Source organism: Vicia villosa, linkage group LG4 (genome assembly GCF_029867415.1).
Source record: "Vicia villosa cultivar HV-30 ecotype Madison, WI linkage group LG4, Vvil1.0, whole genome shotgun sequence".
Classification (NCBI taxonomy): Eukaryota; Viridiplantae; Streptophyta; class Magnoliopsida; order Fabales; family Fabaceae; genus Vicia; species Vicia villosa.
In genome coordinates, this window is record NC_081183.1 from 53,261,575 (window position 1) to 53,288,793 (window position 27,219).

The 27,219-nt window shown below is 37.0% G+C and overlaps 1 protein-coding gene across 1 annotated transcript; it reads right to left on the minus strand.

Moving 5' to 3' along the window:
* Positions 1-10,659: 10,659 nt before the first annotated feature.
* LOC131594815 (leucine aminopeptidase 1-like) lies at positions 10,660-25,301 on the minus strand. The gene is made up of 10 exons (XM_058867021.1): positions 25,068-25,301; positions 24,574-24,982; positions 24,153-24,347; positions 23,023-23,248; positions 20,282-20,408; positions 19,539-19,634; positions 11,700-11,777; positions 11,505-11,565; positions 11,186-11,373; positions 10,660-11,064 (listed from the first exon to the last, which is right to left on the minus strand). Exons 1-10 carry the CDS (start codon positions 25,272-25,274, stop codon positions 10,936-10,938), a joined length of 1,716 nt encoding a protein of 571 aa, XP_058723004.1. The 5' UTR covers positions 25,275-25,301; the 3' UTR covers positions 10,660-10,935.
* Positions 25,302-27,219: the final 1,918 nt, after the last annotated feature.

Sequence of the window (27,219 nt, forward strand, 5' to 3'; positions counted from 1 at the left end):
TAAAAAGTCAACTTTTCAAGTCTATGGTTAAAAGAGTGTAACTTCTTCATTTTTCAACAGTTTTGAATGCTTCTTTGGGAAAATGAATATTTTTTTCATCCAATAAAACTACTCGTTACAAGCCAAGAGCCAATTATGCTTGGAAGATCATCAAAGATTTGATAACATTATAGGTCATTTGTGGACTTAGTGAAATTTTGACCTAATTTCAAGTGATTTTTGTTCAACTCACCAAGAACATAACTTGCTCAATTTTTATCATTTGAGGCTCATTATTTTTGCATAATACTCTTCATGATATCCTCTATAGTTTCTCTTCAAGGATCAAGAACTAAAAATGCTTGGAAGGCATGTAATTCATTGGAACATTACAAGTCATTTTAAGGCATTCGGACTTAGAATTTTTCTAAGTATAAGTTCAGTTGCATCGTGCCATTTTCCACATACCCTAACTTTTGACTCAAGATTCCAAATGAATAATTTCTTGGCACATTGTGATCTTTATGATATTTCTATCAATTGCAAAAAGAATGAGTGAAAAAAGCCTCTTATGCATGGTGCCCAATGGATTCAAAGATGATTACTTTAAATTGAAGTTTTCATTTGTATCATATTTTTGAATCACTCTAATTCAAATTGAAGGCTAAATTAAGGTTCAATTTCCTGCCTAATCAAGTCTATCAAGTTTTCTGAAGTTATTTAGCATCCAAAATGCAAGTTTAGAGTGAGTTTTGAGCAAATACAATTCACACTTTGAGCACCATGAGGGTGTGCACGAGTTCACTCATTTTTTTTATCATTTCACCCATTCTCAACATTGCATCACCTTCTCCTATAAATAGAGACTTCATTCACATCATTTTCACAAGCTTTGATAGCCTAATTCACTTTGCCAAACTCTTTCCTCAAGCTCATTTTCTCCAACTTCAGTTTCATACTTAGAAGTTTTCTCCATCCAATTTTTCAATTGCTATAGCTTCCTTGATCTTCATTGAAGCTACTCCAACAAGAATCAAGTTGAATCATGTCCTAAATCTCCCTAACCAAGTTAAGTTTTAGATCAAATCGACCTTACTTCGTTCAGGTAGCTACGAGCTTCAATTTGCTTCAAATAAAACACCACTATGTAGTCCTCAATGTGCTGATGCTCACTGTATCCTTGGTTTTCATTGATTGATCCATTAATATTGTTTATTGTTGAAAATCATTTTCAAGTATCTTTTGGTTTTCTCCAAAATTCTCATATCTTAGTTTAAATAAATTTTAATGGTTGATATTGTTGAATTGGCGATGAGAAGACGATTCTAAAGAGATAAGTATAAGCCTTTATTGCTGCTTCTTCATGATTCACGATTTTCAAACATTTTCTGGTTATTTTGGTTGCTGGAGGTTGAAGATGAGGAGTTGTCATCATCCAACCAATGACAATGCGCCACTTGAAATTTTTATATTGGCTTGACCTTTTTGTGTTTTGTGTATGCGCTTTGACTCAACTTCACCATAGATCCTAGCTTCTGAATCATTAGATCATCCATGTATGATTAATGAAATAGATCGAACGCTTCTGATTTTCTGATTGAATTTCTTTTTCTTTTATTTTGTTTAAATTCATTTTATCTTTAAAAATTACTTTAAATTATTTTCTTCTGATGAATATTTTTTTCACATTTTTATTTTATTATTTTATATTTTTTTTTATGATTTTCTTCATTTCTATTGAGTTTTAAATAGTTTAAAATTATATTTCTTCATTTAAAAATTCTGAAAAAGTTATACATGATCCAATTATGGTCTCTGATCTATGGTGATTTTTGTTTGATGATTTGATATACTTTACTATTTTCATCCTTACTTTCATTTAAATAAATCTTTTTAAAATCTTTTTTATGCATTTAATTGCATTTTAATTCACTCTAATTCAATGAAATATTTAACGTACACAACGTCTACAGTGTCACCATCATTTCCAGCGTATTTGATTTACTGATTTTGGAGTAATCTAATAATCTTCATGTGATCGCAAGATGTAGGAGTTATGAGACGTCATCAAGTGTGATGGTAATATCAATGATCGGAATATGAAATGAAGATGTATATATGTTACACCGCCCCTCAAATGCAGACAATAAACCATGGTTAATATATCCATATCCATCCTTGCATAAATCCTTCACGAGATAGCTACAAGACATCATGAAACTATGGTTCATTAGGCTGTGAAAGCTTTGCAACCTTGCTACAGTGGTTAATACATTTCAACATATCATGATACTGCAAAAAATAAATACATCATCTTCAGACAAAATTAATTATTATAGCACAAGTGTTTAGAGGAGTAACTAAAGATTTATGATATCTCTTCATCCCACACGTAACTAACAGCTTCCTTTGTATACAAAGGTAGTAATGAAAGGTCTAAAAGCCCTCCTAAAAAAACTATCAGACACGACATCATCAGATACAATAGGGGCTTCATCATATACCAGAGACACGTAAATTTAGGAAGATGATGTCGGAGACGGATGAACCCTGGAAGATAATGCTTCAACATCAAAAGAAGTTTCTCCAATTGCGGGTTGTGATGGTCTAGCTTTCTCTCTGCAAACAGAAGCATGTTGGACCACTCTACCATGTCTCATTCTTTCTTGGTTATCAGACTTTTTCCTAAAATCAAACAAGAAAAAGCATGTGATGATAAAAGAAAGTATTGATAAATCGAACAAAAAAATAGAAAGCATGTAAATCTTGATTTTGTTATCTGGACTGGACGAAACTAGAACAGATGAAGCATAAGCATAGCATACAAACCCCTAAGCAATAAAGATTCTAAATTTCAAACCAAAGCAATTTACGACAAAAAAATATGACACATCTCATGCATTTAACATAATGTATCATACATATAGCCTATTTAAGTAATGCAAGCATCTCAAATAAAAAAAAAGTAAGGACATGAGAAACTTGCCAAATGCGAGAAATGAATAATCTTGGATTGAATGTAGTGAGTAGAACTTGAGAGATGTGTTAAGCTGGAATGCAATGGCATAGAAGTTGTGTTTCAGCTTGAAAAATGTTGGAACAAAAGCATGCTCTCGAGATATGTTTTGTTAACTTTCCTTAAATGAAAAAGGGAAGGGAGGGGACAGGGTCAAGGTGTGAATACTTAAATAGAAGCGTCTACGTTCCAATATTCGTAGGAATTTTGAACATTAAAATCAAAAAAATTTAAATGTGTTTTTGCATGGTACTGAGATTGGACATATGTGTGATATATTGAGGCGCGTCTAGAGATCAATCTTCATAATTTATTAATCTGAATTCCATAATCCATAGTTTTTTAACACTTGCTTTGACGTGTTTCATAAAGAACTTGTTGTACATTTAGTGCGTCCAAATTTTAAAATTCGAATTCTAAAATTTTAAAATTTTGTTGGGGTGTACGAGCAAACTTTGGATTGTAATAAATAATCCCAAAAAAAATAAATTACAATGTAAAACGGTACATACTTAATAAATTAAGGAAAAACTCTTCCCACTCCATGGAGCACACCACACACCTCTGAAAATCACACCAGCCTAAAATCACACCTAAAATCACACCATCCTCATAATGCAGCCACACATCCCATTTTTGCTAAAATATGGGTCGGAGATGTATATCGGTAAAATTTTTGGGGTGAATCTGGAGATGCATCTCCCGTAATCCCCTAAATGCATTCTAGGCAACAACGTTGTCCTACCATTGACATGTTTTGAGATCCACTAATATTTTAGGTCATCTTAGATCCAACTTTTATCATAAAACCATTTGCGAGTTTCATAATTTGATTCAAACATACTATACACACATTAAAAAACTCATACATTAATTAAATTAAATTCAAAATATACCGACCATACATAATTTGCTTCTAAAATATAAAATGATACAAACAAACATAAACTATTGGTAATGTCGAGCCCCCCAGTTTCTCCTCTGTCGCATGTACTGTAAGGTGTAACACCCAATAATTTCATAAATTAATTTAATTGGAATTTAAATTAATTATTTGGAATTAATTAATTAAATTGAATTATTGGAAAATGGTGACAGAATGTTAATGGGCCAAGCGTCGTGTTTAGTAAAAAGGGGGTGTTATAGGTTAGGCCTTTTACTAGACTTATTCTCTATTTTTCATAAAACAAGGAATTTTGGGAAATAGAGTAAAAAGAGCTAAAGTGGAGAAAAGTTGAATACGTGAAAGAACAGAGAAATGAGAAGAAGAGGAAGAGAGATTTCAAGACTTTGAATCAAGGTAAGGGGGGCTCTTCCTTTTAGTATCTCTTATGCGATTTATAGGTGATAGAATTGATTAATATATGATTGGATTCAATTGAATATATTGGGATTGTTAGGTTTAGGAATGTCATAGTTTAGGGTAATTGATGAAATTGCATGAACTATTGATTGAAAACCTGTTTTTTGAATGTTTGATGATGTGTGATGATGTATCTGGTGACTATATACCTTTAATCGATGTTTAGAAGTGATTTTGGGTGAAGGATGTGTTAAATCACAGGTCTGTCACAGAGGTGAAACTCTGCATAATCGCACGTCCGCTAAGCGGCCCCTGGCTCGCTAAGCAGATGCTGATCGTTTTTCAAAAAAATAAAAGGGCTCGCTAAGCGGAGCCAGTCCGCTAAGCGAAGGTCCCAACGTGGTTCGCTTCTGCCATACGTCGCTTGAAGCGGGGTTATTGAAATTTCAAGTGCATAAGCGCGCTTGAGGTCGCTGAGCGGACCCTGTAGTGCAGAAAATTTCCAAACTTTGAAATAGCGTATCTTTTGATCCGTGTATCCTTTTTTAATACTGTTTTGAGCGTTGCAAAGCTAATTAAATATTTTATATGATGAAATAATGGGATGGGAAGTGGCCTGATTTTATTTTAAAATCTTGATTTAATTAGTTTAATGGAATTAAACATTGTGTGCATATGATGTTATGTGTAACAATGTAATTGATGTGGTGATGGCTTGATTTTGATTATTATTATGATTGTATGATGAATATGCGAATGATTCGAATGATGTTGATGACATGTACGTAATTTATTCGGTGATGTGGTGTTGAGATGAATTGTTCATCATTATTGGTGATGGTAAGTATGTTATATGTGCATTCATTCATAAATCATTTTGGTGATGGATCCCGGTGATGAGTGGATCAATGGTGGGCATAACTCCCATTGTATGGAATTTGTGTCAGTGATACTGTATCTCGGTGACGTTTAGATCGGTCGGGTGGATTAATTCCACAGTTTATGGGTACCACATGCATAGTGTTAGTTGGGTCATATGCATTTTGTCATAACATAATTGAATGGATTTCAGTGTTATGTTAGGTGACGTATTTGTTGTGATTGACGAATGATAATTGAAAATATGAATATATTGCAATTTGGGTGAATGATATGTTATGATGTTTTGTTGCTTATGAATGCATAATATTTATTAATTATGAATGAGACACACCCTTACATGTTGATATTTTCATATTGAGGTGTAGAGGCTTATTGCTCGGTGAGGATGGCTTATAGAGTTCATCCATTAGTTTGGTGTCGTGTCAGTCATGCTCTAATAGTGTAACACTGGGGGGCGATAGTTTTTAGAGTTTAACCATATTACTCTATTTTATTTGGTTTTGGATTATGTTCCACTGGTTTGTATTGTTGCTGTTATACTATTCCGTTGTGATAAACATGATTTGGTATTTGGTGAATCGTTCCCTAATAAAGCATGACAAATGACATATGTTTTGGTTTAAGTTAATTGTGACATCCTTGGTTGCATGTTTTTACTCTGATTATATTAATAATTGACGCGGGGTTTAGAAGGGTGTTACATAAGGCCTTTTATGCCTCGATAATAATGGCTTCTACGAGGGCCAATTGAGAACTTCCTTCCTAAAAAAGTCCAGCCTATATGTCTGATCTCGCCATATCCATAATACGTCGACAAACCGATAACACGTCACGGGGGTGGTCATCCCTAGCCTGCTCTTCCTCCAATATCTCTTGATGAGATGGCATAGGTTTTCCTCTAGGGACATCGGGTGTCATGATACGATATAATACCATATAGAACCATATGATGTATCTGTCTGCAAAAGCCTAATGTGCAGGAGTTACCACCTTGCGATATCCAATGGGAGGAGCAGACTCTAAGGGGTGTCTCTCAATAACCTGCTAGTATCCAAACTCGTGCATCACTCGCTCGGGAAGATACACATACATTATCCTAACCCACAAGCCAGCCATTTGGGGTATAACAAAATGATGTCCAACTGTCGCGTCTAGCAGTGACCTCCGTATGGGCATAAGTCAATGTCATATGTTACATGACGGTCAAGATACACCCGGAAGAACTCGATTTCCTGATTCTATTTAAACGAGGCAAAGGCGCAAGCACGTGGCCAATCTTCAAAGTGTCATTCTCAAGTTGTGAGCTGAAAATGGGAGGAAAGTGAGTGATGATTGATCTCTGAAAATGATTCAGATAAAATATTAGTAATAAGTGTAACATAAGAGTTATGGTAATATTAGTAACAGTAAATTACCGTAAGGAGCGTGGAGCTTCCAGTCAACTACTTTGTCTTCCAAAGACAAGTGATCAATGCATTTTGATTCACATTCTTCTACGATTATACCTAGGCATTTCTTTAGTTTGTTTTATTATTTTTACTATTTTACTATTTTATTGTATTTATATTTTTTAGTTTATTCTTGCCTTTATTTAATTATCGTATTTTATTTTCAACATTAACTGTTATTTGATACCTCTTCACTGTGCATACCATAGCTTGAGCTATATGATGCCATTTTACGCATTTTGATATGCGTTGGAAAGCTAAGAGAAAGAGCTACAAGTTTCATGTTAAAGCCAAAAGCTGATTCAGAGTGAAGAAGTCTCAAAATACTTCGTTAAAGTTCCAGACTTAAGAAATACTTAATTTTGGGCCATTTTTAGGTTGATATTATGTTTTTCTGACCCGGTTTGAATTAGAGTTGCGAATCCTTATTTTGTTTAAGAGCATTCAATTGCGGCACTGTTTATTATTCATTATTCACGAAATTATTCTTTGTGCTTTAGGATTCATGGAGAACTAATCCCTAAGCAAAATATGCTGATTACAGGTTCCATCATACTTTGGGGTTATAATAATTTCAATCTAAATTCTATTCCTTTCGATACTGTTATGTGATCATTATTTTCTTAATTCGATTATAATATAGTAGTGTTGATTTAATCAATTGTTTTATGCTCCTTAACAGTAATCACATTAGCGTAGCTTATTTGTTAGCGTGTTTGATAGATTCGCATTTGCTTAATTCGCGGGAGCTTAAGTCTATTTGCATAATTCAGATAATAGGAACTTACATCACAAAAACCAATTGCACTTGTCAGTGAGTTTTATAATCGAATAGGAATAGATAATCTGCTTAGGAGGTTGGAATTATAATAGTCAATGATAAGTCGGAATCAGAATCAGTAGATTAGTCATTGTAGCTTATTTTATAATAAATTATTGTTAACCACTTATTCAAATAAAAACCTAAAACCCCATTCGTTTCAGTTGGTTAATTTTAATCAAGATTCCTTGAGATACGATACTCGAGTGTCACTTCTCCCTTACTACAGTTTTTATTTGCTCATTTTTGACCCGTGTGCGACAGTTGATCAACAAGCTTCTTCTAGCTTCGAGTATAGGTAGACGAAACAGACGGCTCCCCAATTGTACTCGTAAATCACCGTTAAGTCGATGCAGTATTTAAGATAGACCATATCGACGTAAGTGCACTTTTGTCCACGGACACGAACGTGCCAACCAGGAACAAGAGGTAACACCTCAATGCACACTACCGGTGGTACTCAACATGCATATCATCACTGTCGACATCCACAACCATTACCAGGTGGTCTTTGTAAAGGTTTTCTAAAAATTTAAATCTAGCACGAACACCTTTGGTGTCAATACCTCGTTATGAGCATCAGCTCCTAAGGTAACCATCATCTTGTTGGCTTCTTCTCGATTGACTCTAGAGTGTTCCAATAATTTTTCCCTAATGAAAAATGTAGGAGGCTGAGATATCATCCAGGATGATGGGCATCTCGCCAATAGGAAGGTGGAAAAATGACGTCTCTAAATACCATCTCAGTGCAAATTTTGTCTGCATGCCATGCTTTATGGTCTTGTACCCACCAACACATAAATTGGCAAGCCCATAGTAGCAAATAACATTCTTGAACCAATCATCTTCGAGCTATTCCAATTCCAAAATCCTCCTTTTGTGGTTTATGGATTTTAAACATGGATGCTTATGTAAAAATAAATGGCATCGCCATCAATTGCGATTAGATTAGTATAAAACAGATGTAATGCAAAAGTAAATAAATATACATTTCCTTCCCAAACATGCCTAACAACATGATCTCTATAGAGATGATGTAAGGAGGTGTCATATGGAACTCCTAAATAATTATCTATATGGACATCTACATCAACAGCGGGTTCTTCCTGATTGAGAGTTATGGAGTGAGTGGAATGACCTGGAATTGAATGTTCTGAAGTATAAGTAGTGTTGAATCTTAAAAAATGAACTTGAAAAACTTGCTCACGAGCTCAAATGGGATTTAAGTGAGTTTGTAGCAAATGAAGAAGGAGGGGAGAGGTGAGGAGAGGAGAGGAGAGGGGAAAAAAGTATGGCATAGGTATGTAAATTAAGAGTATTGTTATTTAGTACGAAAAAATTTGAAGAAGAAATGCAAGAATGTACACATATCACTATTTTAGAGGTGAATTTTAAATTGATTTTAAATTTAATTTCCTTTTTAATATGGATCATGGAGTGGTGGTGTTAATGACTGCTTGAGATTTATTCTTGCATTTCTTGTTTTTATTTTTCTTACTAATAAGCACTTTCCATAAATTTAATGCGTTTGTAGATGCATCTTCGTAAAATTCAATAGATTTTAAATTAAAGATTGTTACAGAAATGCACCTCTGAACTCACCCTAATATTGATACGGAAATGTTCGAACTAAATTTTAACAAAATAAATATGGCTCACCGATTTTCGCTGAAGAGTGCATAAAAATGAAGTTGTATCTCTGAGTTTTAGGGACAGTTGTGATATTTCACCCTGGTGAAGAAGAATCTCGTGGAGTTTAGAGAATCATTCCATAAATTAAAATGTTATTTGACTCTAAATATGGTCCTTTGAAGTAAGAATTAATTAAAAAAAAATAAGATTTGAGAATTACAATTTTTTTATTATTTTAGAAATTAAAAAATTGCAAATTTTAAAATGAGAAAAAAGATTGTGTTTGGAATATACACAAAGTTGGCAGAAATTTTTTAGAGAATCCATAAAATTGTAGGATTAAGAATCTACCTTATATTGTGTCTTGGAATTTCTCATCCCATATTTTTCCATGAGTCTCTTACGCACCACCGAATTGACTAAAATGCACTCGTGCTTCCGCAGATGCACTTCTGGAAATACCTTTTTTTTTGTTTAACGTTGTTTTATTCCGTAGCTGCACTTACGAAACTCTTCTGTAGATTTATCTACGGAAAGATTTGACGTTATAACTCGCGTCAGACCTTTCCCCTCCCTCATTCTTTTCATTTCAAACTATCAACCCTCAAACACTCTCAACCTCAAATTTCAAACTTTAAATTTCTTTCTCCCGAATTCGGCTATGTTGTCAACATCAAATTTAAATCTATATCAAGTTCAAATCTATATTTTAATCGGTAAGTTTTTGAAATTTTGAGTTATTTTAGAATATTTTTGAGTCGAATTAGAGTTTGATATTTAGGTGTAGAAATGATTGGATAGGTTTAGAGATATTGTTTAGAGACAATGTAGGTGCTGTTTGAAGTTTATTATGGACGATCAAGCCAAAAATTGGAGTTTTTGGGTGATTGAACAGTTGAGTTATGTCATTGATGCGTTTTTGAGCTTCAGTGCCTTCCATAGATGCACCTACGGAAGAGGCAGAGCCAGGAGAGGGCGTGGTTGACACAGAGGCGGAGGCGGGGCCAAAGGCAGAGGAGAGCAGCAGGATGTTGTCCGGCACACACAGTAGTGATGCCTGTGGTTTTTTTTCATGTTTGTATTTCTTTGATGATGTATGTATGTTACTTTGATGATGTATTCTACGTTATGACCGACATTATTTATAGGATGTATTTTTTTTATTTATTTACCTACTATTGTATTTAAAATGCATTACTTTAATTTTACATTTTTGTAACCAAAATTTAGTTTTGGAATGAAATGAACATGATTTGAAAATATAGCAGACTTTCCGTAGGTGCGTCTACAGAACACATTGTTTTCACCACGTTCCGTAGATGCATTTATGGAAAACTTCCTCAACTGAAATCATTTGTTTTCGTAGATGTACATACAGAAGAAAACACATTTTTTTGCAAAATAAAGGTACTTCCGAACGTGCATCTACGAAAACCGGGGACAAAATAGAACTTCGCGCGGTGTGTAAGAGATTCATGGGATGCAATGAGATATTCACTTGTGTCTTTTACTTATCTTGTTATTTTTAGTGTTTTACAAAAAAAAAGTTGAAAATGAAAAACTCGACTGAAACGAAAAGTGGAAAACCAATTATGATTTATTTGAAACTTAAACTACACCCCAAAGGCAGCGTTAACGGACAGAATCGATGATAAAATTGAGCTCGTGGAATGGGAATTAGATTCCCTGCATTCACCATTCTCTCACCTCTATCTATTTCTATTTATAAGTTTTTTTTGGAATAAACCTATCCAAAGGTGAAGAAAGGACTCAACTGATCCAATGGTGGCTAGACCTTTGACTGCAGTGACTGCCCCAACACTGCAGAAACAAGATTTGTCATTTGAATATGCATTTAAGATGCATTCTTCAATACCCATTCCACTAAAGTTGATACACCAAATCCTGTTGCACAACGCTGCTTTTCATTCCACACAGGACCAGCTAAATCAATATGCATCCATTGAACCTTTTCGTCAACAAACTGCAAAATTAGAAAGTCAAAATGGAGTATATAGCATATAGATATTATGATTACTACAATGCTTGCAATTGAGCATTATGTTAAAGAGAAAGTCACAATATAATGATTAACCATATAGTACCTGCTTTAAGAAAAGAGCTGCAGTGATAGCACCACCTTGTCGACCACCAGTGTTCACCATATCAGCAACTCCAGATTTCATTGATTCCCAGTAACTTTCTTCTATTGGCAACCTCCATAGTTTTTCCCCACTCACTTCAGAAGCATCAAAAACTTCCTTAGCCAGCTCATCGCTGGGTGTAAATGCACCTTAAAAACATAGTTAGCATTAGTAGTCAGCTCAAAAATGAAACAATTCATTGTATGGGATCAACAATTTAAAGACAATGTACCAATAGTGGAAAATTAGCTATAATTGAGTACCAGTAGTGGAATATTACCTGCAATTGAGGGTCCTAGAGCAATTATGCATGCCCCAGTTAATGTTGCCAAGTCAATTATCTGACAAACAGCAAATCAATCTGTTAAACCTATAAGTTGTGAGCATGCTTCAAAAATATACATAAAGCGAAAATAACACATTTTTGTTAAGAGTTTTGGAAATATAAGAAAGATGTAGAAGGATGGCTGCACACCTTATCAACACCTTGGTTACAAGCATACACCAGAGCATCTGCTAGAGTAAGCCTCCCCTCAGCATCTGTGTTGTTAACCTATACAAGAGGATTTCTTAATTTCATATTCTTAAAAAACATGCAAGGCCAAGAACTATATTTCTTCCCGTAAATCCTAGCTTCCAAAAATTGAGTTCATTGACTGTTTGTATAACAAGTATTAAACTTCTACTATTATACAGATCTGCTGACAAAACTTGTATTTGTCGAGACATTTGTATCAAAATGTATTCATGTATTATTAGTGTGAAATGTATGATTAACATAGATATGCAACTATACACTTAGAATGATTCTAAAAACTTGACAACCTTTGAGTAAGCTTTTAAAAAAACTGATTAACTGAAAAATATTGAATCAAATAATTTTTTTTGAAATATCCATCACTCTTTTCAAATTGGTATGAGCATTGGCCATACCACCAGAGTCAGGGAAACAATTTGTTTATTGATTGATTTTGTGTTAGGATCCTCTCTTTCAACAAGAAAAAATTACTAGAATAGTGGTGTAAAAATAGATTCAAATGAATGAAGATTGCAACAAATAAAATATTTTTTATAGATGCAGAGAGATTGAATGAATTATCAAACTTTTTCACGAAATTATGAGGTCAAAGTAAATGTCGAATGATAAAGAGAAAAAACACTTTAATTCCAATCTATAAGAAGGGGAATATACCAAATTGTACACATTATAGAGGGATTAAACTTATGAATCATACCATGAAGTTCAAGGAAAGAGTGATTGAACAGATACTAAGAAAAGGGACTCAAGATTTAGTTTTATGTCTGGAAGGTCGACCATAGAAGCAATCTATTTACTATGACATGTGATGGAGCGGTATCAGATGGATCAAAAAGACTTGCAATTAGTTTTCGTTGATTTTGAGAAGGCATGTGATAGAGTGCCTAGAGAAATCTTGTGGAAATCCCTAGAGAAAATAGGGGCTAGAACTGCCTATATTCAAGCTATGCAGGATGTGTGCAAAGGGGTCTCAACTAGTGTGAAGACACAGGGTGGAGACAATGACAATTTTTCCATAACAATAGGATTGCACAAAGGTTCAACCATAAGCTCTTACCTTTTTACTTTAGTTTTGGATGTACTTACGAAACACGTCCAAAAGTTAGCACCGAAATAGATACTTTATGGAGGGTAGTCAAACCACTAGAGGTAGAGGAAGGCATAAAAAAAAACTATAAGAGAAACTATTAAGAACAATCTTGAGATTAATGAGTTGGATAAAAGCATGTTTTTAATATAACACATTATGACGTGGTTTGATCCATGTAACGGATTTCATTCAGGGAAAAAATGCTTGGTTATTGTAGTTGTTGGTGTAGAGAGATTAAAAGAGAAAATACAAAGAGGTTTGTAATGAATATGATAACCTTGCACACAAGGCTGCCCTAATGGAGCGCTCACCTTTCACATTAGAGCATTCTCTAGTCACTAAATTATTTAAAAGCTATCTTTCAATTCTACCCTTGAGGTCTGTTTAAAGACTCCAAGAATAACCAAACAACTCTTAACCACCTACAAACTCATCAACTCATTAACTTCTAGTTAACTTTTTAACTCCAATCCTAATAAACTCCTTTTTATTCTAAGTCCTAACTTTTTGTCACCAATGACATATTTAGTGGTTGAGTTAGAGAGTAACATTAACGATTTCATTGATTTAGTTCATAGTTGAATAAATTGTCATGTAAAATTAACAAGCAAGGGTAGTAATCATAATTCAGAATGGATAAATCATTTTAATAGAGTAACTGGAAAATCCATAATTTAACTGAGATTTTTGTTATAAAAAAGTACATGAAAAGAACAAAATCCATGTGATATTGGGCCACATATACTCACTTGATCGCAATCAGAATTCTCAGGATTAGGACAAGTATTAGTGTAATGAAGATGAGTGCTTACGTGTTAGGAACCCGAATTCGAGATATAGGAATTAATGGATAAAAACACAGAATATATAAGAAATGAATTTAAAATGCTCCAAAATGGAAAGTAGTGTATTATTTCTGGAAAAGAAAAGTAAATGCAAGAGGATGAATATCCTAATGCCCACAGAGCAAAGCTCCTATAGAGGCACTAAGTCAACTGTCCATAACAAACTATAATCTTCCATAATAATCTCACTCCCTCACCTCCCTTTATATACTACTAAGAGGCATAACAAACTTGCCAATTAAGCAGCCTACCCCACTCATTATTTACCAAATAACTCTTAATGATAATAATAGCCCTTTTCCTATACCTCTCATACTCTGGTCTCTATCATTAAGCCTTAGAATCATATGAAACCATAACCATATCATAATGTCCTTATTTGTTTTAACTCCTGATAGATTTGGCAAAGTCTATGTGAGGAAACGATTTAGTGGGAAGGAGAGAGAGAAGAATCTTTATTAGATTGTGCTGCACATGGGCTGACAACTGTCATAACAGCTGGCAGCTAGTTAGTGGAGAATAATTTCCTAGTACTACTATATAATGATTGGTCTAGCAATCATTTAGGCATCCAGAATTTGAGTAGTACACTCTGCCCTAGGAGAGATAAGGCCTCTATAAGTGCCTACCTTTTATTCCTTCCATTTACTGCTCTTTCTGCTATTTTCTGCTTTTAGAAAGCTAGATCTGACTGATTGTATGCTAGATCCCATATGAACTCTAGCCCTTTTATTTTCTAATAATCAGTCTTTAGCTTTCTCTACTGTTTTATTGCTTTACTGCACTAAGATACTAAAATTGAACCTATCAATTTGGTATCTAGAGCCTTGGTTCTCTTCCAGCTGCACTGTGAATGGTGGTAACGCGTGGCATCATGGAAAATCGTGTGGACACCATAGAACAGAGAATGACCCATTTTGAAGGGACCATCGAGCAAATCAGACAGATGGTTACGGAACAACAAGAACGACCTCAAGTGACGGTGGAGCAGATAAGACAGTTGATCCAGGAACGTCCGGGTCAACAAGGAGGATCCGATAGCGAAGAAAGCGAAGGGAGTGAGTGGTCACGTAACTCACGTCATCGGAACAGGCGTAATGGAGGTGGAAATGGATGGCGAGGGGGAGGAAGTAGACGGAGGCTGGAGATTCCACTGTTCAAGGGTGAGGATGCGTATGGGTGGTTGGTACGGGTCGAACGTTATTTCCAGTTGAATGGGGTACGAACTCGTGATAAGTTGGATGCGGTGGTGCTAGCGTTGGAGGAGAGAGCACTTAATTGGTACCAGTGGTGGGAGGAACAAGCTCCTTTAAGGACTTGGGAGGAATTTAAGGTGTCAGTTATGAAGCGTTTTCAACCGGGTTTGTTGCATAACCCGATGGGGCCATTGCTGAGCTTGAGACAGAAGGGGACAGTAGTAGAGTACATGAAAAAATTTGAGATGATGGTAGCACCATTAAGAAGAGAGGAGAGGGTTATGCTAGACTCAATCTTCATGAATGGACTCAAAGAAGATATACAGGCTGAACTGAAGTTGTATGAGAGCCAAAATCTTGCTGAACTGATGGATAGAGCTCTTTTAATAGAGGAGAAGAATGAAGTGGTGCAGAAAAAAGGGGGTTCATGGAGAGATAGAGGAGGTCCTTTAAGGATCAGAGATCCTGCTGATGTTGGAGGGCCTAAGAAGGAGGGGGAGAAAACAGGTGGGAGCAGTGAGAGATACAAAGGAAAACGATTGAATCCAGCTGAGCTAGAAGAAAGAAGCAAGAAGGGTTTGTGCTTCAAATATGGGGAGAAATGGAGTAGAGAGCATGTGTGTAAGTATAAACACATGAGTCTAAAACTGTGTGAAGAAAGCAGTGATGAGGAAGTAGAAGGCATTGGTATTCAGACAGAAGAAGTGGAGGAAGGTGAATCTGAATTCAAGACCTTGCAACTGTCCTTGCAGAGTCAGCAAGGATTTACTTCCAATAAGTCCTTCAAAGTTTGGACCATTGTGCAAGGGCAGAAGATGGTGACACTAATTGATTCTGGAGCTACCAGCAACTTTATAGATGCAAGGATAGTCAAGTTGATGGGATTAGAGCTGAAGGAGACACCTCCTTATGTCATTGAAGTAGGGAATGGAGAAAAGGTTAGGTATGAAGGGGTTTGTGAAGGATTAAACTTCAACTTGCAGGGAGTTGAGTTCAATCAGCATTTCTTTCTGATGGAACTAGGTGGAACTGACTTAGTGTTGGGAATGGATTGGCTGGCCAGTTTGGGAGATATTGAAGCCAATTTTGGAAATCTGTGCTTGACATGGGATCACCAGGGCCAGAAGCATAGTATCCATGGAGATCCTGCTTTGAGCACCAGACAAACTTCCATGAAGGCTCTGGTCAAAGCTTTGGACAATGAAGGCATGGGATACATGGTCCAGGCTGTTCAGAATGACTGCAAATCAGGGGAGTTAGGAGAGAATGGGAGTTGGTTGTAAGGGAATTTGCTGGAGTGTTTGATCTGCCCACAGGGCTTCCTCCTAAGAGAGGGCATGATCATGCTATTATATTGAAACCTGGAGTTGCTATACCAAATCTGAGACCCTACAGATATCCATTCTACCAAAAGAATGAGATAGAGAAGATAGTGGGAGAGATGCTGCAAGCAGGGATCATCAGGCATAGCACCAGTCCATTTTCTAGCCTTGTTTTACTGGTCAAGAAGAAGGATGGTGGATGGAGGTTCTGTACTGACTATAGGGCCTTAAACAAGGTGACTATACCTAACAAATTCCCCATTCCTGTGATTGAAGAACTGCTGGATGAGTTGGGTGGGGCTGTAATCTTCTCTAAACTGGATTTAAAGTCAGGATACCATCAGATCAGAATGAGAGATGAGGATGTGATCAAAACTGCTTTTAGGACTCATGAAGGGCATTATGAATACTTAGTAATGCCCTTTGGGTTGTCAAATGCTCCTTCAACATTTCAATCATTAATGAATGAAGTGTTGAGACCTTATTTGAGGAAGTTCTGCTTAGTCTTCTTTGATGACATTTTGATCTACAGTAGAAACAAAGAGGATCATAAGCTGCACCTCACAGTTATCTTAGAAGTGTTGCAAAAAAATAGTCTATTTGCAAACCAAAAGAAATGCTCTTTTGGACAGGAAGAAATAGAGTATTTAGGGCATATCATCTCTGGGCAAGGGGTATCAGCAGACCCAAGGAAGGTTGAAGACATGGTTAAATGGCCTGTTCCTCAAAATTTAAAGGGATTGAGAGGATTCCTTGGTCTCACTGGTTACTATAGGAAGTTTGTGAAGGGTTATGGCAAGATAGCTTGGCCTTTAACCCAATTGCTTAAGAAGGATGGGTTCCTATGGAGTTCTGAAGCACAGGCAGCCTTTGAAGAGTTGAAGCTAGCAATGACAACTGTCCCTGTTTTGGCAATGCCAGATTTTAGTAAAGAATTTACTGTGGAGACTGATGCATCTGGAAAGGGAATAGGGGCTGTTTTGATGCAAGAAGGGAGGCCAGTGTCCTATATGAGTCAAACACTATCTGACAAGGCTCAAAACAAATCAGTGTATGAAAGAGAACTGATGGCAATAGTGATAGCAATTCAGAAATGGAGACCTTACCTCCTTGGAAGGCATTTCAAGGTCCATACTGATCAAAAGAGCTTGAAGCATATCACTGAGCAAAGGATTATGGGAGAAGAGCAGCAGAAGTGGTTGTCTAAGCTGCTAGGATATGACTTTGAGGTAAAATACAAGCCAGGAAAAGAGAATAATGCAGCTGATTCTCTGTCCAGGCAGATGCAGTATGGACACATCATTACCATTCAGAGTGAGGCTTGGGAAGGTTTAGAGGAGGAAGTGCAGAAAGATGCCAAGCTGAAGGTTATCATCCAAGGGTTACTAAATGATCCACAGGGCCAGAAAGGGTTCCAATTGAAAGGAGGTAGGCTGTATCATGAGGGCAGGATAGTAGTTCCCAAGAATTCTCCTAGGATTGCTTGGATACTCAGTGAATTCCATGACACAGCTGTAGGAGGGCATTCGGGTTATTTCAGAACATACAAAAGGATTGCTGGGGTAGTGTACTGGGAAGGAATGAGAAAGAGGATCCAAGAGTATGTTCAGTCTTGTGAAATCTGCCAGAGGAACAAGTATCAAACTTTGTCACCTGGTGGATTACTCCAACCCCTACCCATCCCTTCACAAACATGGAGTGACATCTCCATGGATTTTATTGGAGGGTTGCCTAAGGCCCAAGGCAGTGACACTATTATGGTTGTGGTGGATAGGCTAACAAAGTATGCCCATTTCATCCCTGTTAGCCACCCCTATACAGCCAAAAGCATTGCTGAAACCTTTGTTAAAGATGTAGTGAGATTACATGGATTTCCTACTTCCATTGTATCTGACAGGGACAAGGTTTTTTTGAGCCATTTTTGGACAGAATTGTTCAAATTGGCTGGTACTAAGCTGAAATATAGCAGTGCTTATCACCCTCAGTCAGATGGCCAAACTGAGGTGGTAAATAGGTGCTTGGAGACTTATCTCAGATGTGTGACAGGGTTGAAACCTAAGCAGTGGCCCAATTGGTTAGCTTGGGCAGAGTATTGGTACAATACCAATTACCATGCATCTCTTAAAACCACTCCTTTTGAGGCACTGTATGGAAGGGTTCCTCCAGTTTTGATAAAAGGAGATACCCCTTCATCTTTGGTTGATGAGGTTAATAAACTCACCAGTGAAAGGAACTTGATGATCAAGGAACTGAAGGAGCAATTATGCAGAGCCCAAGATGTTATGAGAGGGCAGGCCAATAAACATAGGAGGGAAGTAGTGTATGAGATAGGAGATATGGTGTATTTGAAGATACAGCCTTACAAGATGAAGAAGCTAGCCAAAAGAATGAATCAGAAACTCAGCCCTAGGTACTATGGACCTTATGAGGTAATCCAGAAGATTGGGGCTGTGGCTTACAAACTAAAACTGCCTGAGGACACTAAGGTACATCCTGTGTTCCATGCTTCTTTACTTAAGAAGGCAGTAATTCCTTCTGTGACTCCACAACCTTTGCCTGAATGTATGAATGAAGAGTGGCAAATGGAGGCTGAACCTGAGAGGGTGGTTGGTGAAAGAAGAAATGAGCAGGGAGGAAAAGAAATACTGATCAAGTGGAAGAGTCTTCCTGACTTTGAGAACTCCTGGGAGTTGGTTGAAAAGATGAAGACAGAATTTCCAAATTTTATCCTTGAGGACAAGGATAGTTTGGAAGGGGGGAGAGTTGATAGATTTGGCAAAGTCTATGTGAGGAAACGATTTAGTGGGAAGGAGAGAGAGAAGAATCTTTATTAGATTGTGCTGCACATGGGCTGACAACTGTCATAACAGCTGGCAGCTAGTTAGTGGAGAATAATTTCCTAGTACTACTATATAATGATTGGTCTAGCAATCATTTAGGCATCCAGAATTTGAGTAGTACACTCTGCCCTAGGAGAGATAAGGCCTCTATAAGTGCCTACCTTTTATTCCTTCCATTTACTGCTCTTTCTGCTATTTTCTGCTTTTAGAAAGCTAGATCTGACTGATTGTATGCTAGATCCCATATGAACTCTAGCCCTTTTATTTTCTAATAATCAGTCTTTAGCTTTCTCTACTGTTTTATTGCTTTACTGCACTAAGATACTAAAATTGAACCTATCAACTCCCCACCTTCTTATCAACAAACCTTATCATACATTATCTTATAAAATTTGAAAAGATCACTTGTAACGATTAAAGCAAAATCAAAATCTGCAAAATAGGCAAAACTTGTGTCAATGCCATAAACATATACATCCTCACCTCTATAGTTTTTCCATTTGAAGCTGTGAGAACGTCTCCAGGCCTCATACCTGTTCCACTTATCATATTCTCACAAGCTGCAACTATAAAATGAACCTGCACATGCAAAACATTTTGAACTTGGATATAAATTGAAATTTCTTCTTTTTGTAAAAAGAACAACAAAGAGAAGAATAAATAAGAACAGCCCTGTCCATAACATTAGTGGGGGAAAGAAGACCCACAAAAAAACATAGACATTCTACTGTAACCAAACACACCAAAACCATCAGTATAAACTGATCACTACAACAAACTTTTGGTCTTCATATCACTAATTAAATCTTTAAGAGCATTCAAGAGAAACTGCTACAAGAAATCAAAAAACTATATTCCAATGGAAAGTAGCCAGTCAATTTATATTTAACAGGGAAACTAAAACATTTAAAAATGGGTCAAAAAATTTATCTACTTACATAAGCTCTTAACATTAATATTCTTTGAAAAGTTAGAAGGATAAATTTTAACCAATGATTTAGAAGGATAATGGAAAATATGCACAAACCAATAAATTTAGCCAATGAATATTGGTTCAAATGACAGGGAGACCCGTATTCCTTAAGGCGGGAGTCTTGGGTTTGGGTTTTGTGAATGGGAAGATTAGTCAAGGTCTCATGTAATTTTAGGAGATTGAGAGTCTCGGACCAAAAACTAAAAACTTCTTTGAAAAGGAAAAAGTATAAAGGGCGATTTAAATAATATACCTCCACTCCAAGAGGTTTGATTTGTCCAAGAGCTTTTGCTGCTCCAAGAACTGCAGCAGATCCACCCATATCAAATTTCATGAGCTCAATCATACAGCCAGGTCCTGTCTTTATGTTGTAGCCACCACTAATACAATAACATTAAAAAAAGATTAAAGAAAACTTACACGTAGCATGTAAAAAAACCACAAGAAAAAGAAACTTCACTTACTCACTATTAGAGTATTAGCTTAAGCATTAGAGCCAGTCAGTATGTTACTGACAGCTGGCAGTTAGTTTCTGTAGTTACAGGCTACTACAGGTCACAACTTGTAGTATATAAACAAGTTGTGATACCTTGATGTAACTAACTTTTCACAAATGAAAATCAGTTACAACTGAATGAAAGTTCAACTATTCTCTATTTCTATTATGGTATCAGTTTAGCTTCTCCGATCCATGGACTCACAACCAGGATCTCCCTCTTCCGCTCAAGTTACGTCTCTGGCGACGCCGTCTGCGGCGGTGATGGACGAATCGCGCCGTCTTCAGTTTGCGCTGAAGATCGCCTACAAACTCGACGACAAAAACTTCCACCTATGGCGTCAGCAAGTGGAGCCTTACATCAACGCACATAATCTCACAGATCTTGTGGTTTGTGCGCGTGTTCCTCCCAAATTTCTCTCCGATGCCGATCGTCTTCAAGGTACCGTCAATCCTCTCTACTCTTCATGGCTTCAGAAAGATCAGCTACTCTTGTCGTGGTTGCAATCGACACTCTCTAGCGAAATCATGTCTCGCGTCATTGGATGTGTTCATTCTCATCAACTTTGGGATCGGTTGTTCAACTACTTCCAAAAGCAGACTCGTGCACGAGCAAGACAACTTCGCGTTGAACTTCGCTCTGCTTCTCTGGATTCGCAGTCAATTTCTGATTATCTGCTTCAGATCCGTCAAACTGTTGATGCTTTAGCTTCTATTGGTGATCCTGTTCCGTCTACGCATCACATTGATGTTATCCTTGAAGGATTACCGAGTGAGTATGCCTCAGTTGTGTCTGTTGTAGAGAGCAAGTTTGGAGATATGGATCTAGATGAAGTTGAGATCCTTCTCATTGCTCATGAATTGAGGTTGAACAAGTTCAAGAAAACTTCTGTTCCAGATCTGGCATCATTGAATCTCACTCAAGCTACATCTCAAACTCCTACTTCTGAAACTCCTCCGGTTAGTGCTGTAGAATCCACTCCCTCTGTCCCTGCTTCTCCTTCTCCTGAGCCTGATTATGCTTCCTTCAGAGGTGGAAGGTCCTATAGAGGTGGCAGAGGTGGTAGGGGTAGAGGAGGCAGAAATTCTGGTGTTCAGTGTCAGGTCTGTTCCAAAGCTGGTCACACAGCCTTGAACTGTTGGCATAGGTATAATCAACAGTTTCAGCCTCAAGTTGCCTATGCTAGCACTCCTTTTGCATCAGTGCAGTGGACTCCTCCTCAGGTTGCTTATGCTCAAATTCCTGCAAATGTTTGGACCAGGCCTACTACCAGTGCTACACCACAAGCCAGACCTGCTATTACATTGCCTCCTAGTGCATTTATTGCCAATGCTGCTCAACCTCAAGCTGCTGCCACCTGGTATCCTGACTCAGGTGCCTCTTTTCATGTCACTAATGATGCCAACAATCTCCAACAACATACTCCCTGTTCTATACTACATTAAAACTTCCTCCTCTAAACTACAATTCTCAGCACATTTCTTTTTGATGTGTCGTGCTATTGCTTATAGCAGCCTACCCATAAAGTTGTCCATATATTGAAATTGAAATAACCATCATATGACCTAATGTAACTATTACAATTTAAAAATACATAACATAAAATGTAAAGTGCAATTCAGATGGTAAGGAGCCTGAGCCTCACAAAGCAGGTGAAGAGCAATTATTCAATGTGAAGTTTGAACATCAAAGGAATCCTAGGATTAGAGAAAAATCAATTAAGAGATTATTTAAAGTGTTAGAACAGCAACCAGTATAGAAGATTAAAGATAAACCAAATTAAAAGACAATGGGCAAGAAGCGGTATGGCAGGATACCTAACGAAATTAGAAACATGGTTTTGGATAGAACATTATGGCAGAATTTAATCCATGTAGCCGACCCCACTTAGTGGGATAAGGCTTAGTTTATGTTTTCTTTTTTTAAAATTAAATTTATCATAAGGTGTGGCACTATTTTGGCAGGTATAGCAACTGCTACACTAAACCACTCCTCTACTACATTTTGTGATACACCAATATTAGCAAAGTTGTACCCGGCTTCTAAGTGACTCTATCTGGGACAAACAACTATGCATAAAAGTAGATGATGGTATCGAACTAATTATCATAAAAGCAAATGGTCTAGTAGATTAGCATTCTAATTGGTAATAAAGTAGAATTATAATACTAGTTTCTAGAAATATATGGTGCACCATACTCTTCAATGAGCAAAACCAGGCTACTGTCAATCATGGCCACTACCCTGAGAAATGACAAGTGTTTATTTGTGTGGAATCTCCTCCATGAAAAAACATTTCTGACTGCACATTGTTTCAAACAAAAAAGAAAGAGAAGCAAAAAGTACCAAGTATATTGTATCATTGACCAACAAAGTCATTCAGTAACAGGCAGGTATAAGCTCAAAATTTACACTATGATTTCACTTCATATTGACCACTCAATTTATGAGTTAAAGCTGAAATAACAGTAGGCTTGGTTTTGGTTAGATTAATTACCTATCGAAAGTCAAACCTTTTCCAACTAACGCCAACTTGACATTGACAGGTCCGGTTGGAGGTTTATAATGCAAATGGATAAAATGAGGAGGATTTGCGGAGGCTGCAGCCACTGCCAGATAGGATCCCATTTTCAGTTCCTTACACTGTTCAGCATCCAATATTTTGGCAGTAAAAACATCACTATATGCGGAAGCAATTGTAGATGCTTCTTCTGCCAATACTCCTGAGGCAAACAATTCATTAAGAACAAATTAAATATTAAAAATGAAGTATTTCACACATGCAGCAATGAGTTTGTTCAATTTCCTGGCCTATAACCGCAAGCCTTATGCACCCCTTAGTTTGTACATTTAAAACTTACCAAATCAATCACTTTTAAACACCAGCAGATACAACCCTTTGAATAGAAAAAGAAGTTCAATCCTATGAAAATGCAGTTCTTGTCAACCCCTTACTAATTCAAATAAGTTATCAAATTCAGCACACTCTCAACTCTAAGGCTATGTTTGGGAGTTTGAAGGGGAAGGGAGGGGAGGGCTTTGAAAAATAGGAAGGATTGGGGGAAAAGAATAGAAAGATTTTAGTTTGGAGGGTTTTGGAGGATTTGATTATCTTCATAACACCAAAAAACCCCTAATTTGGGAGAACTCAAAATTTGTATTAAAAGAGGATTTTGGAGGGCTTAGACAAAATGTTCAAATATAATTTTTGTTATAGTATTTCAAAAAGTAAAAATACATTAATGATAAACATTATTTTATCATTCTAAAAAAAATCTTTTTTAAAAAAATACTCAAAATTTCTCTATATTTTTAAAAAAAAAATCAATTTTCGAAGCCCTCTCTTCCCCTCCCCTCCAAACTCCCAAACATAGCCTAAAGCAAATTTGTAGGCCTGAATTTGCACTTGGTTTTGGCTTCAAAGGGACATAGTTTTCACCAAATTTACTGAGTACTTGAAATCATTTTTATGAGAATAATTTATAATTATAACATAATACTACAAGTGCGGAGTCTAGCAAGAAAACAAAACAGTGAAATTTTTCAGTAACAAACTTTTGCAAGATTACAATTGACCTAAACTCTAGAGCTAAAAGTTAAAAACAATATCAGAAGTTTGATATGAACCTGGTGTGAGAACATTAGCTGGAGAATTTACAAGCTCCCTTCCAAGAAGGATTCCAGAAGAAAGGTCTCCTGCATACTTTAGTTTCTTCTCCACTTCAGGCCCTGTTCCGAGACCAATAATGTCGACTGACTTAAGGGACGATTTCTTCGACTCCGTTTTGTACCTGGTATCCTCAAATGTTCCCAGAACGGTCCCTACCACAATTCATAAACATCCCAACCTTACACACAAACACATCATATACATAATATTTACACATAATTTCGCAATCATAGATAATTAGTTATTCATTGGAAAATCAACGATGAGATTCAAGTCTTATCGTGTAAAAGTACTTCTATAAACCTCTATATTTTATTAGCTCCCACAAACTCTTAAAGAGAAAATACTTGATATAAGTTTGGAGTACAAAAGAAATACCAGTGGCGATGGCAGAAGCGGTGTTAAGGGAGGAGACTCCTTGAGAAGAAGCTAAAACGACAGCGACATGGGCAGCCTGAGCGGACTTAGCAGTAGCAGCAACAGCCTCACCAAGGCTTTGAAAGGCTGCCGGACCAGAAGCAGAAGCTCCGAGGCCGAGCAATGCAACTCTCTTGGATCCAATTCCAGCTGCAATACGGAGAATCGTTGACTGTCCAACTTTTCCAGTGAAGTCCTCTTCCAACGAGGCTTCAGCTAATAACCCGCCCAATTTTAAATCCAGCGCGCTCAAAATTGGATTCTGGAATCTGGACTCGCCGTCCCTAGCTACGTCCTTTTCCGTCACGGCAACGGCTAACAGGTCCCCTTTCCATTCCGCCACGTCAGTATCCTTGGCCGTAAAAGATAGCTTCATTTTCACAAACACGGTATAGGCATTAGTAAGTTATACAAAATTAAGCGTAAAGATTAGGTTGTGGGAGGGCGGGAGGGACCTTGGGGGTTTCCTTGATGGAGGGGTGAGTGAAGCCGAGAGTAGCGCGAGCCATGAGGCTGCGGAGAGGAACTGCAGTGGTGAAAAATAGACGCGGTGGTGATGAAGTGGACCTTAGGGAGAGTGTTCTGACGAAGAGACGAGAGGAGCAGAAGGAGGAAGAAAAGACAAGTGAGGTAGTAGATGAGGCTGCTGCCAAGCATGCCATTTTTGGTTACAATGCGCACTATCTTTCTTTTTCTTCTAGAAAACTTATCCATCTTTGAATATATAAAAGGGTTTAATATACTTCACCCCCGGCCAATATAGCGAGTTTTGGTTTACGCCTCCTGAAGTTTTTTTTTTATTAAATGCCCCTTATAAAACCCAAAACCTAGATTTACCAAACCCTTTTACCATATTTGTTGACTGGGCTTTGATTTAATTGATGATGTGGCAAAAGCTACTTGATGACATGGCCATTAGAACAACATCACTCCTATCATCACTTCCACCATCACCATCACCACCACCACCACTACTACCTCTCTACTTCCTTCATTCTCTGAAAATGTCCATTAGAACAACGCAAACAACATCATCATCATCAGCTTCCATTAACGCAGCCAACGGTTTCAATATGTCACAAACAGCACAAACATGTACACACGCATAATTTTTTAACACAAACACATTCACACACACAAACAAAATGCACACACACATTATTACTACAACAATAGACACCTCACGCACAGTCACACTTAATATCATCCACACACACAGAACAAACATCTGCACAGCCACACACACACAATAACAATGATCATATGTTTTCATTAACATGCACAAGCACACAACAACTACTATTTCATTGTGAACAGAAAATCACCATCGATCCCAATGGCCTTCTTTTGCCATCATACGTTGCATATCCTGAGCTCCATTTCGTAGAACAAGGTCAAGCTCTAGTTACGAATACTTCATTTCATTTACTAGTAAATTTAATCCAACAATGTTTCTAATATATGCATGCATGCACAGGAATGGGAGTGTTGGGAATGGCGATTCCTGGTTGTGCTGAGACATATGAAGAGCCACAATGGGAAAGAAGAGGAAGGCCACAGCTACAACAAGTGCCTTGATCATGAAAGAAATTGGATTGATCTGAATAATTATCATAAAGTTTGAACTGTGATCCATCAAAATGTGAGACATTTACATTATCAAATGCAGCTCTTTTTCTAGAACCCTCATTGGGAAATTTATCCACCTGTGTGCCATGGGCAATACAAGAATGCAAAAGTCAGTGCATCTTATCATGGTGTAGCAGATAATGCAAAATTTAGATTACATAAATCAACATGAAACTGTGCTTACTACTTGTTCGGAGACGTAACGTATCTCAGTTTCGACCCAACGGCATAATCTGCAGTATACGCCAATCTCCTCGTCGAGACGAAGGTCATGCTCACAGCTAGTAGATGGATTTCTCAAACTTTCACGAGTAGTTTCATATTTTCCAATCAGCAGGTAGTAAACAATTTATACAAAAATTAAATTCAGCTTAAGTAAACAATTTTGTTTGCTTTCCTTGTTGATTTTTATGTTCCTGGCTTATGCTAAGTATTGCACTTTTACTTCATGGATTCTTACAAATTTTAGTTTATAAAACTCTTCCCAGAGATAACCTGAATATTTTTTTAAGGTAATCAGAGTTGAAAATTGATAGCTATGTTGGGTATAATGAAGTGCAATTTGAAGCACTAAGAATGTGAGAAATCCAAAAGGGAGAAATGAAAACAAAAGCTACCGAGCTTTTAAGATTGTTATCTCTGAGCTGCAGTTAATGCTAGTGTTCCATTACATGTAATAATGTATTGCCTCCATATTATCTTGGAGCAGCAGCAATAGTTCTAAATATAACAATTTATTGCACTTGATTTAACAAAATAGTTCTTCATCTTGGATATGCAATCTTTGCTTCTGGGCTTATTGTGCGCTTCACAAATCTTGTTTGTGGGTGTGTATTCTTTTTTACCTGCGTCTCATATCTTCCCAATAAGAGAGACCTTATCCAATTATTGTTAATAACTTAATTATTTTTGTTGTTGCAGGTTGTGTGTAGGAATAATTGGAAGCAGCTGTGCATTGTCTGATGCTCAGACCTCGCC